Consider the following 18339-nt stretch of genomic DNA (forward strand, 5'->3'; position numbering starts at 1 on the left):
TCATGGAACATTACATCAAAAACTAAGGATATACTGTATAGTGACTAACATAACATAATAAAAAATTATTATAAAAAATAATAATTCTGAGAAAGTGTCAAGGGGAGCTCTGACCAGTCAGAACAGCTCTGGGAACTTGATCTTCCTGAAGGAACTGAAAGGAAAGAAGATCTTGCTAGAAAAGTTTTCCCTCAGCTGGACAGGAGGCTAGTGGGTGAACTCCGCAGCGTCTGCAGAGAAGTATGGCCATAGTGCTAGAGAAGCCGGACACCATTGATATTACCGCTGAAAAGAACGGATCATCCCATTACTTCTTCTGCGGTAACCTTAGCACAGCAGAATTTTCTAATTGTTCCCTCTAAAAGGCCCTCTAATAAGTCTAATCATTGATTGGGTTGCCAACTGGAGCATTAATAATGTTCTAAATGCATGTCGCACAGGCAGGTTTGGGGTAGCCAGCATTTGCTCAGACTTTCATCGGGTCTTCCTGGAGCAGGTGCGACAGCCGCCTTACAGTCTACTGGCCTTAGGTGGGCCGGGTAGTCGGGACATCCCTAGGTGGGCCCGGTAGTCGGGCCATCCCTAGCTACACTGGCCCATGTTCCTAATTATATTGATCTTTGTAACCTGGGATCTAATTATGTCACTTTTCTGTATTAAAACAGACCCTGATTTCTTTTGGCCTAAAGAATACCCAGATGCACATCCTGGACTAAGCTATCAGCTCTCCTCTCTGAGAGTCCCACCGTGGTCTAACCACTGCAGAGGACTGTGGGGTCTTCTTCCCATTTCCCCAGATGATGCACCGACCTTTGCTCCCCTGGGAAACTCCTGAACATCTCTTCCAACTTGAAACCCTTCCTCATACCCATTGCAGAAACAGAATTAATTGCTTTCTTCTCTACACATCTATAGCATTGAACAATTCTTTTGTATTGACCAGGACCTCTGGCTGTCAGTTTTGGAAATTCAGCTTACCTGACTTAAGCCATAAACTGGGATTTATTCACTCGGGTCACCAAACTGCACAGGGTCTGGGCCTTTTATAGACACCGACTTCTCCAGATTTGCCTCCATGCATACTTGGAACCAGAGGAGAAAAGAACTCTTTCCCACTAGTTCCAGTTATAAAATTTCAGACAAAGCATTCTAGTTGGCTGGCTTGGACCCCATTAGCATCCCCCTGGCTCTGTCCAGGAAGGGAGAACTGGGCGCTACGATTCGTCCACACTGAGTCAGAGTTCCCCCTGCTCTGAGCTGGGAGTAGCACACTACTATTAGAAGCCCCCATCGGGACCTCTTCTTGGCTTTATGGTGGGAAAGAAGCAGTCTCCCAAACAAGAAGATATAATCAAAAACGGGATCCCAGACAGGTAGAAAAAACAGGCATCAAACAGACAGTTTTTCAAAGTCTGCAACTAGTAACCCTCACTTGGTGTTGTAATTATGCCCTTGGGCCAGCCTCTCTGACTAGAGTCTGAGCTCTGGGAGGTCAGGTGGCCCATCTTCCTCAGAGCCTGTCGCCAACCCCCAGCAAGGTACCCGATGCCAACTTGGTGCTCAGCTAATGCTTGTTTGTTGTTGAAATGCTAGAATGGATAGCTCTCCGATGTGAATATAACATCAAGGAACGTGATCACAGAATGCCGTAGAGTTGTAAAGCTAGTTAAATGAATGTTTATAGGACCTGTATCATTAACAGGTCATTGAGGGATTCAAAACTTAATTAAAACACAAGAATACAGCTAATATTTGAGATACAGCTAATATTTATTGGGTTCATCCTATTAGCATTTTTATGAAAGCCCTTTAATTCTTACCCAAATCCCATGAGTTTATAGGAACCACCCCTATTTTAGAAATTAAGCAGATGAAGTTAAGAGATCCTTGTGTTTTCCCATGTTGCCAGATAATAGGCTGCAGCAAAGGAGTACAGACTCAGGGCCTCTGATTCCAAGTCTATCGCTGTGTTCTTAAGCAGGTTATTTAACCTCTCTGTGTAAAATGGGGAGAAGGACACTTATTTCTAAAGATTGTTGTAAGGAAAAAAAGAAAAAGACATATGAAATGGCAAGTGTAAAGCATGGTCTAGATGAGGGGATCCATAGATAACAGTTGCAATGTTTGTCAGACTTCCTACGATGTCAGACTGGAACATATGAGACCAGTTCTCTTTTTGTCCCACGTTCCAGGAACTCATCCTGCATTTTTCTCCTCTTTAGTGCTGCCCAGTCTGTCTCCAGTAGCTTCTGTCCTGCAGGACTGGCCATAGAGCAGGTTACAGTCTCCTGCCAAGCACCCAGCCTCCCTTTGCTGCCTCAAGCAGCCTACCTCTAGTTCCGGAAAGAGAACTACCAGGAGACATACGGATGTGTGGATCCCAGACCTTGTTCTGACATCAATTAGCTGGGTGACATTTGCACTGCTGTTCTTTCAAGTGTGAAATGAGGGTGCTGGAGCAGAGAAATTTCTATATTAAATTGTATTATGCAAAGGAAATTTCAGTAAAAATATTTTCATTGCAGAGTCAAGCGATACTATTACCTGGTTTCAAAAAAAAAAAGTTTGAAATATTTCTCTATCCACCAAATAAATCCACGTTGGCTTTGCCTACGTTTAAATCCATTTCTGTAACTTTTAAGTCTCCTTTCTTGCTGTACATCTCGGCAGGGATTCCGTGCCTGCAGCATGCATTCAGAATGTTCTCCTGAATATAGATTCCAGGAAAAGCTGAAGCACGGAGGACAGAGAAGAAAGAGAGTGATGACATTTCTCTAGGCTCACTGCCTAGACTCACTTGGCCTGCTGCCTTATTCTCATTAGTCCCACTGACTGAATCTGATTAGCCTACCCTGATTTATTTTTGGCGACCTGGGAGCCCGTGGGCCAAAGCTTATTTTCATGGCTGATAAAATCATCCCCAAAGCTGTCGTTAGATTTTGGAAGATTAGTCCCTTTCCCTGAAAGATTGTGCTATGAAGCATCATGACCCATCAGATACATATTTCTTAAACACTTTGCAAAATTGAGTCTATGTATCCCTCTTTTCATTATCACAAATTTTTTTGTTATTGGCTATTAAAACATTGAACAAAAAATTCTTAATAATTCTGAACCTGATGTTTGTACACACTTCCTGTTTTCTGAGTTAGTGAATCCATTTCTGTAACCAATAATGAATAAAAGCAAGAGTTCAGTGTTATTGGATATTGGATGCTTGGTTTAGCCTCACAGATCCACGTGGATCGCTGGCAATAATGGTGCATCACATTTTCCGTGTGTTTGTTTTGTTTCCCAAAAGTACACAATTTTAGAGACAATGTGGAGAAAAGGACATTTTAAAAGTCAATCCATACTGACTGATCTGTATTATAGAGACCTCCCTGGGAGTATCCAGATCACAGAGTCCCTAGCATATGCCAGGCAGTCGTGCTGCCACTAGAGATGCAGCTAGAAATAAGATACAATCCCTGCCCCTAAAGAACGTAGGGTCTCGTACAGTAAGGATATCATGAACACAGTTAAGTCTACTAAATGTTAGCATAGAATTAAATTTCTGTAAATGGCCGATATTCTTTACAAATACTAGGACTTGTAAAAATTAGATTTCTAAAACAACTAAATAATAAGAAAAAAAATCAGTACGTTTTTTACAGGTACATTTAGCCTCCTTTAGGATTCTGATATGTACTGTATGCTTGATTTGGCTACTGGCAATGGGAGGTACCATTAGGTTAATTCTAAAAGGCAAATGTCCACATAAAATTAATGCAATCAGCAATTCTTTCATTCATTTAACAGAGGTTTAACAGTCATACACCATGTGTCAGACCGAGTGTTAGGAAAACAAGTCAAGAGGGGAAGAGACACAGACAGGTGGACATAATGAAGCTTAGTTTTGGTACTCGTGTGGATCCGTGGTTCAAAGTCCAAACTAGATGTGTGACCTTGGGCAGGTGACTCAATCCTTCTGAGCCTCAGTTTCCTTAACTACAAACTGAGATTGAAAAAAATACCTACCTCATCAGGTCATTTTGAGTACGAAATGAGATGACTGTGTTTCTAGACTGCCTAGCTTCGTATCTGGATCCTGGTAAGTCCTGAGCAAGTTTTAATAATTGTTCTGTCCCCCTTTCACAGAAGAGAAATCTGAGGCTCAGAGCAGTGAAATCCCTTCCCTGGACCCCACCTACCCAGAAGATGAATGAAAAACAAAGCAGCAGTGATACAAAGGATAGGAGTGTTATGTGAGACCGGAGAGCAGAAGCACTATTCTGCCCATACAGTATGGGAAAGAATCAGGAAGGAATATTCAAACCAACCACACCATGACTTTTCAAATACTGTCCACAAACATTTATCTAGACACTTAGAGCAGTTTTCTTTCCCCTAACCACTGCCTTTTCCATAGATGTCAGTGATCCTCACTCAGTCTGGTTCCTTCTTCAAAGAGCATGTTAGCTTCTCTTATTAAAGATTGGCTCACCTCCAGTGAGGAAGATTATCACAGGATTCTCAGTCCTGACTCTTTTTTTAAATTTTATTTTCAGAACTAACAGGTGAAAAGCGAGAGAGGAAATAACTGCCTTGTGACATTCTTCTAGAATTCTCCTAGGACTACCACAGCATTACTCCTTCTAAAGTAATATAGAGTGCTTCATCCATGTAGTTTCTCCAGCATAGTTGAAACCAAGAATTTCTCTGGAAGATGAGGGCCGAGATGATTTTCATTCATTTCATTCTTTACTCATTTCCACAATGTTTATTTTGTATTTATGATGTGACACAATCGATGAACTGGGAGCCGCTTTTCAATGGAGAAGTATCAAAAGTAAAAGCCTGAGAAGACCCTTAGTCATAAGAGGGTTAATGTCTCTCTTTCTGCTTTTCCTTGAACACTAAAATACCTGTACGATGCTTATCACAAACATTAGTTTGGGGAAAATGAGCTCAGCATAATTTTATTGCTAATGATCTCAATTTGACCTTCATTTCCTTTTTTTTTCTCTTTTCTTAAACAGAATGCCACAACATTCCATGTAACTGTTCAAGACGATAATAGCATCGTTGTCTCTTTAGAAGCTTCAGATGTCATGAGCCCATCATCTGTTTATGTTGTGAAGATAACTGGGGAATCCAAAAATTACTTCTTCGAATTTGCAGAATTCAACAGCACTTTGCCTCCTCCTGTTACCTTTAAGGCTAATTACCATGGCCTTTATTATATAATCACGCTGGTAGTGGTAAATGGAAATGTGGTTACCAAGCCATCCAGATCAATCACTGTGTTAACAAGTAAGCATCGTGTGTAATACTGTCCTCTGTCTTTCTTTTTGGGTATATTCTCATGGGGCTCTCTCGTGGAAGGAAAGTCAGCCCAGGATGGCAAGACCAATCACCTTGAAGTCAAGCGACATAAATTCAAAGTTCTGCTTTATGTTGAGAACACAGTTTCTTGCCAGAGTTGGATAATGTTTAACTGTTACCTTTTGTTAAAGAAAAATCTGTTTTAAGCCCAAAAAAGTCAACCTCAATGAGATAGTATATTTTCAGACTGAAAAATAATTTTAGATTCATGATTGGACCATGTAATTTTTTGCTATATAACTGAATAAGATGTTCAAAACTAAGCTAGTTTTTTTCCAGAACACNAAAATCTGTTTTAAGCCCAAAAAAGTCAACCTCAATGAGATAGTATATTTTCAGACTGAAAAATAATTTTAGCTTCATGATTGGACCATGTAATTTTTTGCTATATAACTGAATAAGATGTTCAAAACTAAGCTAGTTTTTTTTCCAGAACATGTACTCTTATATTAAGCCACTTGGGTTTTGAGACAATGAATTTATGCTCATATTTAGCCTTCTTGAAATTAATTATACATTTTTTAGCTGAGAGGGAGAAAAAGATATTATCTATCGGTTTCTATTCTTGACCTCACCCTCCAAATAGCCTTGGCTTCCACTGCCCAAGAAAAATACCAAGAAAAAACAAATCATTGGCCTTTTAACCTTCAGTAGTTCATGTCTAAAAGCATTAATGCTGACATTAGGAATTTTTAGGAGTAATTTTAACTCTATGTGATTTTCACTTTTCTCTCTGAGACTTTAATACTCAATCTCAAAATCAGGTGCTACTTTACGGTATATGTTGATGTGTCTGTTAGAAGAAAAACTGTTATCTATAAGATGGCAGAGTTTACCACTGGAGCAATTTAATGGCTCAGGGAACTTCTTTTTGATTTTGTTCTTCAGAGCACGTTTTCCAGTGGCTGCGATTTTTTAAATGCCAGCTCCTTGCAGTCAATCTCACCACAATTAAGGAAAAGGACATAGTGATATTATTCTCTTGGGATAAAAGGGAAGAGAAACATCAAGAAGCAAGACCTCAGAATCAAGCTAGAAGACATATTTTTAATATGTCTGTCAAAAATTAATTAAAGTTTCCCATGGCAGAGTCCCAGAATCAGTACTGAATCCTAAACATTGGAGTGGAATGGCACAAACCCAAGAACTTCCAGGTTGATAGATATAATGAGCAAATCTAGGACCTCGTAGAATTAAAGGAAGAAACTGCCTGTTCTAAAATACTGTGTGTGTTTTCTTTTTAAAGATTTTATTTATTTATTTGAGAGAGAGAGAGAACAAGCAGTGGGAAGGGGCAGAGGCAGAGGGAGAAGCAGACTCCTCGCTAAGCAAGGAGCTCCATGCAGGACTCAATCCCAGGACCCTGGGATCATGACCTGAGTCGAAGGCAACCGCTTAACCGACTGAGCCACCCAGGTGCCCCTGAAATACTGTTTTAAACAAGTGGCTGGGAGAGGTGAACTGGGAGTTAATAGGTCCAGGCGGCAGATCTAGGTAAACAATGGCTATAATACAATTCCTTGAATCAGTAGTACTGCCTTACTCAGCTTCATAATCTCATAAGCGTCTAGCATGCATTTTACATGTAATAAGTGATCAATAAATATTAATTCAATTCTGTTGAGCAAGTAACAGGAGAAAGTACCAGGGGGGAAAAAGACTAAGGCACAAAGAAAAATAAAAGTGTAGTTACTGTCGCTGACCTAACATTCGTTAGCATGCACTTAAGCCACTCCAGATCAGAAAAAACTCCAGCAGTCAGCCCTTTAGCTAACGGTTCCTAAAGACATTTGATAAGTAAGTGAATGATAAGTAAATGATAAGTAAGTACATGTTAAGAGATTTCCATAATATCTCTTTGGTATTTTAGTGTGTGCAATGAGTTGTATTCAAAATATTTTTTTTTAATTTTCTTTTGTGATTTCTTTTTTGACATGTGGGCTTGGAAGTGTGTTGCTGAATATTCAAAATTTTGCAATTTTTCAGAGATCTTTTCATTACTTTCTAGATAAATGCTGTTGTGATAGGAGAACATACTTTATATGATTTCAATTACTTTAAAAACATTGCAATTTGTTTTATGGCCCCAAATACGGTCTGTCTGGGTCTGTATACTGTGGGCACTTGTTGGGTGAAGTTTTGATAAATGTCAATTAGGTCAAGTTGGTTGTTCAAGTCTTTTTTACCCTTACTAATTTTCTGTCTACTTGTTCTAATAATGACGGATAGTGGTATGTGAAAGTCTCCAACTCTATGTTGTCTATTTCTCCTTGTACTTGTTTTAGTTTATGCTTTACATATTTTGAACTTTATGTGAAGTGTGAAGCTTTTCATCTTTACACTTTTAAGATTGCTATGTCTTCTTTTTTAGTGAGGTGTAATTGACATATAACATTATGCTAGTTTCAGGTATACAACACAATGATTCCATATTTGTATATACTGCGAGATGATCACCACAATTAGTCAAGTTACCATTGTCACCATTCAGTCTCTATTTCTTTTTCTTGCAGTGAGAACACTTAAGATTTAGTCTCTTAACAACTTTCAGATACGTAATACAGTGTTATTGACTATAGTCACCATATTGTACATTACATCCCCATGACTTATTTATTTTATAACTGGAAGTTTGTACCTCTTGACCCCCTTCACCCATTTTGCCCTCCTCACCACCCCTCTCTCCTCTGGAAACCACCATTCTGTTCTCTGCATCTATGAGTTTTGCTTTATTTTAAAGATTCCACATATAAGTGGGATCATACAGTATCTGTCTATCTCTGTCTAACTTACTTAGCAAAATATCCTTAATTTCCATCAAGTTGTTGCAAATGGCAATTCTCTTTTATGGTGGAGTAGTTTTCTATTGCACATAGATACACCACATCTTCTTTATCCATTCGTCCATTGATGGATGCTTAGGTTGTTTCCATGTCTTGGCTATTGTAGATAATGCTGCAATGAACATAGAGGTATATCTTTTCAAATTATATATATCTATATTATGTATACATATCATATATATCTTTTCAAATTAATGTTTTTTTCCATTGGATAAATATGCAGGAGTGGAATTGCTGGATCATATGGTAGTTCTATTTTTTAATTTTTTGAGAAATCATACTGTTTCCATAGTGGCTGTACTAGTTTAGATTCCAACAGTGCACGAGAATTCCTTTTCTCCACATTCTTACTGATACTTGTTATTTCTTGTCTTTTTGATAATAACCATTCTGACAGGTGTGAGGTGATATCCCATTGTGGTTTTGATTTGCATTTCCCTGATTCTTACTGAAGTTGAGCATCTTTTCATGTGCTTTGTGGCCATCCACATGTCTTCTTTGGAAAAATGTCTAGTCATATCCTCTGATAATAAAAATAATAATTAGTAATATAATAATTAGCTATATATATAATAATTAGTGATATANAATAATTATATATATATAATAATTAGTGATATGCATACGTGACACTAATTAACGTCCTTTCTTTTCAGCTTAGAGAAGTCCCTTTAACATCTCTTGTAAGGCCAGTTTAGTAATGATGAATTCCTTTAGCTTTTGCTTGTGTGGAAATTTTTTTTCTCTTTCAAATCTGACTGATAACCTTGCCAGATAAAGTATTCTTGGTTGGAAGTTTTTTCCTTTCAGCACTTTGAATATATTTGCCACCCTCTTCTGGTCTGTAAAGTTTCTGCTTAAAAATATGCTAATATTCTTTTCTTTCTTTCTTTCTTTTTTTTTTTTTTAGATTTTTTTATTTATTTGAGAGAGAGCGAGTGTGTGTGAGCACAAGCAGGGGGAGCTGCAGGCAGAGGGAGAAGCAGACTCCCTGCTGAGCAAGGAGCCCAGTGTGGGACTCGATGTCAGGACCTTAGGATCATGACCTGAGCCGAAGGCAAACCTTAACCAACTGAGCCACCCAGGCTCCCATGTGTTAATATTCTTATGGGNCTGCTTAAAAATATGCTAATATTCTTTTCTTTCTTTCTTTCTTTTTTTTTTTTTTAGATTTTTTTATTTATTTGAGAGAGAGCGAGTGTGTGTGAGCACAAGCAGGGGGAGCTGCAGGCAGAGGGAGAAGCAGACTCCCTGCTGAGCAAGGAGCCCAGTGTGGGACTCGATGTCAGGACCTTAGGATCATGACCTGAGCCGAAGGCAAACCTTAACCAACTGAGCCACCCAGGCTCCCAAGGGTTAATATTCTTATGGGGTTTCCCTTGTATATAACTTGTCTTGCTCCTTTTAAGATTCTCTCTTTAACTTTTGACATTTTAATCATAATGTGTTTTGAGTGGATCTCTTTGGGTTCATCTTATTTAGAGCTCCCTAGGCTTTCTGGATCCAAATGTCTTTTTTCTTCTTCTTCTTTTTTTTAAAGATTTTATTTATTTATTCGACAGAGATAGAGACAGCCAGCGAGAGAGGGAACACAAGCAGGGGGAGTGGGAAAAGAAGCAGGCTCATGGCGGAGGAGCCTGATTNTTCGACAGAGATAGAGACAGCCAGCGAGAGAGGGAACACAAGCAGGGGGAGTGGGAGAAGAAGCAGGCTCATGGCGGAGGAGTCTGATGTGGGGCTCNATTTGGGGCTCGATCCCATAATGCCGGGATCACACCCTGAGCCAAAGGCAGACGCTTAACCGCTGTGCCACCCAGGCGCCCCTCTTCTTTAAGTTAAAAAAAAAAAAAGCTTTCAGTGATTATTTCGTCAAATGAGCTTTCTGCCTTTCTTTCTTCTTCTTCTGAGACCCCTAGAATGCAAATGTTACTCCACTTGATGCTGTCTTCTATGTTCCTTAAGCTGCCTTAATTTTTTTTAATTGTTTTTTTCTTTTTGTTGCTGTTTAGGTGAGTTCCACTGCTGTGTCTTCTACTGATCCTTTCTTCCATTTCATCTAGTCTGATGTTGCCTCCTTGTAGTGCATTTTTCAGTTCAATTATTGTCTCCTTCAGCTCTGTGACTTCTGTTTGGTAAATTCTTATATTTTCTAATTCTTTGTTGAAATTTTCACTGTGTTCATTCATTTTCTTAAATTCAGTGAAAATCTTTATGATGGTTACTTTGAACTTTTTATCAGGTAAACTACCATTCATTAAGATTTTTTTTTTCTGGAATTTTATCTTGTTCTTTTGTTTGGAACATATTCCTCTTTTTTCTCATTTTGCTCAACTTTCTGTATTTGTTTCTATGTATTAAGTGAAACAGCTCCCTCTCCCAGTCTGGAAGAAGTGGTCTTGTGTAGGAGATGAATATTACTGTTCAACCTTGCCTTAGCTCTTGGCTGTCTCTTGAACCTTTGTGATTGTCTAAGCAGCCTGATTTATTCTTGATAAGTCCCAGCTGGTGAGGGTATGCTAAGACCTGTCAGTGTTCCAAAGGGAGGGATCTCAGTCAGCACTTAGTTTCAGGCTGATTGGAAACCAAGGCCTCAGGCAAAGCTTTTAAAGTATGCAAATATGTATAGTCCTGTGGGACCACAATTATAAACCCTGCTGGCCTCCAGACCAGGTGATCTGGAAGTGTCCCCTGCACAACAGTTGCAAAATTCGGGGCTCCAAACAAGTGTATAAGCTCCTTTCAGGACTAGCAAGCTGTGGCTCAACCAAGGCAGATTACAAAAAGTGTAACCTGACCTAAGTTCCCTAAGAGCACCTCCACAGCCTCTAGATATGTGGCAAACCTGAAGCCTGACTCTCAGGTGGAAGCTCCAGGACAAGTAAATAAGCCTTTGTCACAGAAAGTCTGCTGGAGTATTGCAGTCTACTGTCTGTGCAGTGCCCTGGGGTTGGTAACCTGCCAAGAACCGTTTCTCCAATTGTTTCAGTCCTGTGGGGCCCACACAAGCCCCCTGGTCACCAGAGTCAGGTGATTAAGGAACATCCCCTGTGTGGACTGTATGAGATCACTAGCTTTAGGGAGGCAGTGGGGGAGTCCAGGGCCATGGCACATACACCAGCTTTAGCAAGGCATGACATTTTTATCTGTATGCAATGGCCTTCTTTATCCCATGAAATACACCTTGTGTTGCAGTCTATTTTATCTGCTACTAATATAAATATTCTCATTTTCTTCTGTTAAGTCTTTTCATTGTATACTTGTTTTATCCTTTTTATTTTCAACCTACTTACATCTTTATGTGTACATGGGTTTCTTGTATTTAGTATAGAGCTAGATTTTGCTTTTCTTCCAATCTGAAAATCTCTGCCTTTTATTTTTTATTTTCTTATTTTTTCAAAAATCTCTGCCTTTTAATTAGAGTGTTTAGACCAGCACTATCCAGCAAAAATAGGATGTTTACCATATGTGCATATTAAATTTGGGGGTACACACATTTAAAAAAGTTTCTGAAATATGAAATTAATTTTAATAACAGTTTATTTAATCAATTCCATTTGAAATATTACTATTTCAATACATAGTCAATAAAAAGTTTACTCATGTATAGCTTTTAAGCATAAGTTTATTAAAATTAAATAAAGTTCAAAATTCAGCTTCTCCGTTGCACTAGCCTCATTTTAAGTGCTCAATAGCATATGTAACTAGTAGATACCAATTTTGATAGTGCTAGTTTAGAGCATTTATACTTCTGTATATATTATTTATACCATTGGATTTAAAGGTTTTATTTATTTATTTGAGAGAGAGAGGTAGCAACAGACAGTGAGATGAGAGAGCACAAGTGGGGAGGAGAGGGAGAAGCAGGCCCCCTGCTGAGCAGGGAGCCCGATGCGGGGCTCCATCCCAGGACCCTGGGATCATGACCTAAGCCAAAGGCAGATACTTGACCAACTGAGCCACCTCAGACACCTCTATACCATTAAATTTAATTTAAATCTACCATTTTGCTAGGCTGGTAGTGTGGGAGATTGAGTCAAGCTGAGTTTAAGGTCTTAGTCACTTTCAACTCACACAGGTATCAATTTTTCCAGTGTAGCCTGCCAGCAGTGGTAGAGTGTATTTCTCAGTGTTCCAATTCCACCCTTGGTGTCAGCATGTCCTGAATGCCTGCACCACAGAGTCTCCGTGATTTTGCCCCTTCCCTCACAATGGATTGCTGTTGGTATTTACTAGTGCTACGTTTTTGGTGAGGATAGGTTCTTGGAGGTTCTTGGTTCTCCTGGTCCAGCCTCAGGCTTAGGCAGACCCTGTGATCCTAAGCGGGGAATTCTCAGCATTCCTACCCCTCACTCTACACTGCCAACCAGTCTACTTCAAATCTGTGGGAGGTCTTGGGTTGGAGTTTCCTGCCTTTTCCCCGGTAGTAGTAGAATTCTACTTTGTATGAGTGCGTGATCATAGGTCCAAGAGAGTTTCTGCCTCTCACCGAGGAACAGTCTCTTTGACTTCTACCCATCCCTCGGAAGGGGGTATATTTTCCTGAGAACGTGGAGGGAAAGATGTTTCTGCCCTTCCCCACGTGCCTTAAGGCTTCTGTTTCGTATTCAAGAAAGGTCCGGGGACTGGAGTAGTTCATTTGTTTGCCTTGCAATCTCAGATCTCTGATAGACTCAAGAAAAATCATGATCTCATGGCTTATTTGGCTTTTTCTTCTTGTTGAGGGTTGAGAGCATGACATTGACTTGTAGCTTTCTACATCCTAAGTGGAAGAGGAAATCTGCATTGATTTCTAAAGAGCAAAAATTAATTAATGATGGTTCCTTGTCTCTCATACTCTATCTCTTTTTTAAAGACTCGATTACATCATCCCAGATTTTAAAAGGGATAATAGGTTCGGAATATAAGAATTGGGAATGAAGGCACAAATATTTCTGTGACCTTAGGCATGAGGTGACATTAGGTGACATTCGGTTTTAGCTTCCTTCTTTAAAAAAGAAAGAATTCAAGTATGTGATGACTAAGGTTAGTTTTGAGCTCTAAAATTACCACTCTTTGTCAGTGAATGATGTATTTTTGCCATCTTTATTTTTATAACGGGAAGCTCTTTTTAAAGTTTAGGAAACATTAACAGTATCTGCTCAAGGAGATGACACATTGCTCTTGATAATAGAAGGGTACATTTGTTGCAGTCATTTATTGTGTGGTAGATGCTTGTCTTGATGAAATAAGCAGTGACAAAGCAATCAGCCCTGGGGCCATCCTTTGATAGTTCTCTATTGTTGTTCTGAGTCTGGGGCTCTTAGAGAAAGCTGAGAAACACGGCAAAAAATAAATTCAGCACAAATAAGTCATTTGGCCAGTGCAAAGGCATTTCACAACCCTTAGGCTCTGACATCTGATTCATATTTCATTGATTAAGAACCATCAGTATATTGTCTGCACTTAAAAGTCATTTCTCAATAGCGAAAATAACACACGAAAACAATTGCTTAAAAACTGGAGAAATGTTATTTATACACCGCTGTCTCATGTGTTAGTAAAATCTGAGAGGCAGTAGTTGTAAACATTGTAGAACACTTTAGAGACACTCTACGAATACAATATTGTGTACTCTATAATATTTGTACAAATAGAAACATGCATTCATACATTATTCAAATATAAATTCATGTATTATAAATACAAATAAGGCATGAATTTTTATTTTATTTATTATGCACATTCTGTATGTCATGTCCTTCATACCCACACTGAAAGATGGTACACTACAGTGTAAAAGACAAATAAACAAACCATTACAAAGACATGATAAATGCCATAAGAAAAGTATATGAGAGAGATTGCCCAGCCTTCCTAGTGAACATTGGGAAGGCACCTCAGAAGAAACAATCATTCAAAATGTAGTGAAAATTTGCTGAATGAATAAAGAATGGAAAGTATTACAACAGAGTCAAAGGGAATCATATTTGCAAAGAATGGAGTCTTGCATAGCATGACCCTCTTGTGAGTTGCAAGGAATTAAGATGGCAAGCCTCCGTGGTTCCAGAAAATAATAAGAAAGGTAACTAGAAAAATTGGGAGGAACCTTGACTACCTTAGGAGAGTTTAGATTTCAACCCATAAGTGATGAGGAATGGTGACAGATACAAAGAAATGACATAATAAGATTTTATTGAGGAAACCTCCTTTTTAGAGCTGTAAGTCGTAGGATCCTGAATCCTGCATTGGAATGGACAAATTATGAAGCAGGTGTTTTGAGTAGTAGTTCAAAGTATGAACTTTAGAGCCAACAAAGAAATCTGGAAACCATATGTGTAGCATTAGGCAAGTTATTACTTTCTTTAAATCTCAGTTTTTAAATCTTTGATCTATCCCAGAGGTGAGCAAGCTTTTTCTGTAAAGACTTAAATGATAGATATTTTAGGTTCTGGGGGCTGTACACTCCCTTGCAATGATTCAACTCTAGTGTTGCAGCACAAAAGCAGCCATAGGCAATACATAAGCGAACAAGCATGGCTGTGTTCTAATAAAACTTTATTTAATGACACTACAATTTGAATTTCATATAATTCTGATATGTCACGAAATATTATTCCTCTGTTAATTTTTGACAACAGTCTCACAATATAAAGGCCATTCTTAACTACAAGTCATACAGACGCAAGTGGTGGGCTGGATTTGTCTTAAGGGCTGTGAGTTTGCTGATTTGGTAGAGGGTAGTGTAAAATAATGCAATATTTCGTAATGTGAAAAATATTATAATACTCTCCTTAACAAAATGTGTAACACTTCATGTAAGATCAGTAAATATACACAATACCAATGGTATTAAACAGAAAATTACTCGAGGGGTTGGAAGCAAAGGAGAGTCGAAACAGATCAGGCAGGACAAAGTCAGTGAGGTGCAAGTGACAGGTGTAAGGCAGAGACTGACAAGCTGAGGGTATCAGGTAGCCTGCGGGCTGAGAAGTTTTGAATAGAAACAAGTAGAAAAAATTAAGATGAGATTGGAGACAAGGAGAATAATGTAGAGAGCTGTTGAAATATTCCAGGAAGGAAGTGGTGAAGACTTGAACTAAGTTCATGGGTGTGATAGGGATCATGGCTCTTGGACCATGGGAGAAGGCTGCTGTCAGCTCACCTTAGTGGCCTGTGTGGCTAGAAGGGGGATGTTAGGTTAAGCTGCAAATCACCATCTAAACATAAGTTAGGAGCTCTGGCCTGGGACCTGGGATCAGTCCCTTTTTTCTACTCCTGCCCTGAGAAGTGAGGGCCTTGGGGCACCTGGGTGGCTCAGTCAGTGAAGCAGCCAACTCTTGATTTCGGCTCAGGTCATGATCTCAGGGTCCTGAGATCGAGCCTAGCACCAGCTCTTCACTGAGTGGGGAGACTGCTTAAGATTCGCTCTCTCCCTCTCCCTCTGTCCCACCCCACCCCACCCACTCACACTCTCTCCTTCTCTCTCTAAAAACAAAACCAAAAACACACAAACAAAAACTTGAGAGTCAAATCACAGGTTTCTCTCCCTCAAGGGGCTGCGTCAGAACAGACACATTCGTAGGTGGGTCTCATCAAAAGCAAGGACCATGGTCACTGATCCAACAGCTCCTTTAGTTTTAGTCCATCAGAACAGAGGGGTCTCAGGAAGAAGCCCCTCTCGGCTCTGAGCAGTTACCAACAATCACAGAGTTAACTCTGCTTTTGTAAAACAGTATTTGCTGTACATCTGTTTCGTTCCTTCATCTCCATCTCACATAGTTACTTCCAGAACTTTAAGAAACTTCCTATTCATGATTGTCATGAATGATTCAAAGGTAATTAAGGGACATAAAACAGACCTTGATTAAACTTCAGATTTTATTATGTGGGACACCTAAATGAGAAAAAAAACAACCATATTAACCATCATTTAACATTTTTTTATTAAAAGAAAAAAATGGAAATTTCATGTTAGGATTTCTTGCAAACATAATGCAGTATGTATCTGCTTATGACACACTCTTTGCTCCTCCCACAAAGCAAAAAGAAAACCAGAAATATATTGGTAGGCTCAAAAATAAGATAGTTGTCTCTATGAATCAGAAACAAAACAGAAAGTCCAAGGGGGGCGGTGGGTTGAAGTCCTGGAGCCTCTGTGCTCTGCAGCTAGAAGAACACAGCCCTGATCTTGGGCCCCAGTGTATTAAGGATTGGAATGCTCCATACTAGATAGGGCCCAGAGCAAGGCTTTCTGTTTGGAACACAGATTCCTTCTGCCTGTGATAAAACTAAAGATGGAGGCCTTGGGATGCAGGGAACACACATCCAGTCTCACTATCAAGGACCAAGCTGAGTTCCCCTCTAACTCAGGGAATGACTCTGTGATAGCTGCTATATCATCCACAATATCAAGAATCTCAGATTACTATTAGCTGCCCTGGTTCTCGACTGGGAGCTGTGGTGAGCTGAATGGAAGCAATGGCTAAATTGCCTCAACAACAAGATAAGCAAGAAACAGGGCAATAAGAAGACACAAGATTAGCCTAGGGCCTGTATTTCAAAACACACAATGAAATCCATGCTAAAAAAGATAGACATCAAAACAACAACTATAACATTGAACTCTATTTTGCATAGCAATTTGACAACAAATTTTCAGCATGTTATGATGTTCAAAGCAATAAATCTAAGAATTCCATCCATTTAAAAGGATTAAAACATAATGAAGCAAAGATTGGCAGAAATTAAACACAAACATATCAAATAAACATAAATTAAAAATTTTTAGAAGTGAAAATACAATTATTTAATTTAATATTTACTCGGTTAGACTAGGCAAAATTCACTTAATTGGTCAAATGTAAATTCAATCGAAAACCTCAACTGATGGGATAAATTCTGTACTGGTAGAAGTTAAATAGTAAATTGAAAGGTAATACTTTGTTATTGTCTCATAATTTAGCCCAATTCTCAAATTTGATGGTGGGAGAGGCTCTAATTAAGGAGGTTAAGAGTTCAAGAGAAAGAGAATGGAGGGAATAATGGGAGCAATATTTCAAGATTGATTATGAAAATTTCCAAGACTTGAAGAGTGACATGAATCCACAGATAGACAAAGCATTCCAAATACCTAGAAGGGTAATTCAAAAATAAGACTACATCTAGATATGTGATGGTGAAATCATAGATTATCAAGGACAAATACAAAGCTTAGAAGGTATCAAAAGAAAAAATGCATAATATGTACAGAGGAATAACTGTTAGGCTCACAGAAGTTTTCTCTTCCACAATAATTGATTCAAAAAGACAATGGAGGGGGGCACCTGGGTGGCACAGCAGTTAAGCGTCTGCCTTCGGCTCAGGGCGTGATCCCAGCGTTATGGGATTGAGCTCCACATCAGGCTCCTCCGCTATAAGCCTGCTTCTTCCTCTCCCACTCCCCCTGCTTGCATTCCCTCTCTCGCTGGCTGTCTCTCTCTCTGTCAAATAAATAAATAAAATCTTTAAAAAAAATATTTAATAAAAAAAGACAATGGAGGAATAGCTTCAAAATACTGAGAGGAAATCTTACAATTTTATATCCAGCTAAACTACATCAAGGATAAAGATAAAGGGGTGCCTGGGTGCCTCAGTTGGTTAAGCATCTGTCTTCAGCTCAGGTCACGATCTCAGGGTCTTGGGATCCAGCCCCACATCAGGCTCCCTGTTCAGTAGAAAGCCAGCTTCTCCCTCTCCCTCTGCCCCTCCCACCCCCCTGCTCGTGCTCTCTCTCTCTCAAATAATAAATAAAATCTTTTAAAAAATAAAAAATAATAAAAAATAAAGAATAAAGATAAAGAACTTTTCCAGAATACAAAGCCTAGGAGAATTTAACACCTAGACTCTAACTTAAATAGCTACTAACTGATATGTTCTAACAAGGAAGGTGAATCCAGAAGGAAGGCATAGGACACAATAAAAAAAAATGACAGTAGGAATGCAGTACATGACAGAAGGTATATTACAAATAAGCAGGAGACTATGGAAAAAGAACCCATGAAACAGGGAAAAGAACCAAAGAATTTAAAAAAAAGAAAAGCTGAATGACCACTAGACATAAAAGATTATCAACCTCTTTTGTGAACAAGAAATTAAAAGAGACAAAATTTCA

The 18339-nt window shown here is 39.0% G+C and overlaps 1 protein-coding gene across 1 annotated transcript in view; it reads left to right on the forward strand.

Annotated features, from left to right (window-relative positions):
- PTPRO (protein tyrosine phosphatase receptor type O) overlaps positions 1–18339 on the forward strand; it is a 228824-nt gene that overhangs the window by 121872 nt on the left and 88613 nt on the right. Inside the window, exon 2 of the mRNA XM_034645993.1 lies at positions 5022–5295. Within this exon, the coding sequence (XP_034501884.1) occupies positions 5022–5295 (274 nt within the window). The remainder of the gene's footprint in view (positions 1–5021; positions 5296–18339) is intronic.

Source organism: Ailuropoda melanoleuca, chromosome 16, assembly GCF_002007445.2.
Source record: "Ailuropoda melanoleuca isolate Jingjing chromosome 16, ASM200744v2, whole genome shotgun sequence".
In the NCBI taxonomy this organism is placed as follows: domain Eukaryota; kingdom Metazoa; phylum Chordata; class Mammalia; order Carnivora; family Ursidae; genus Ailuropoda; species Ailuropoda melanoleuca.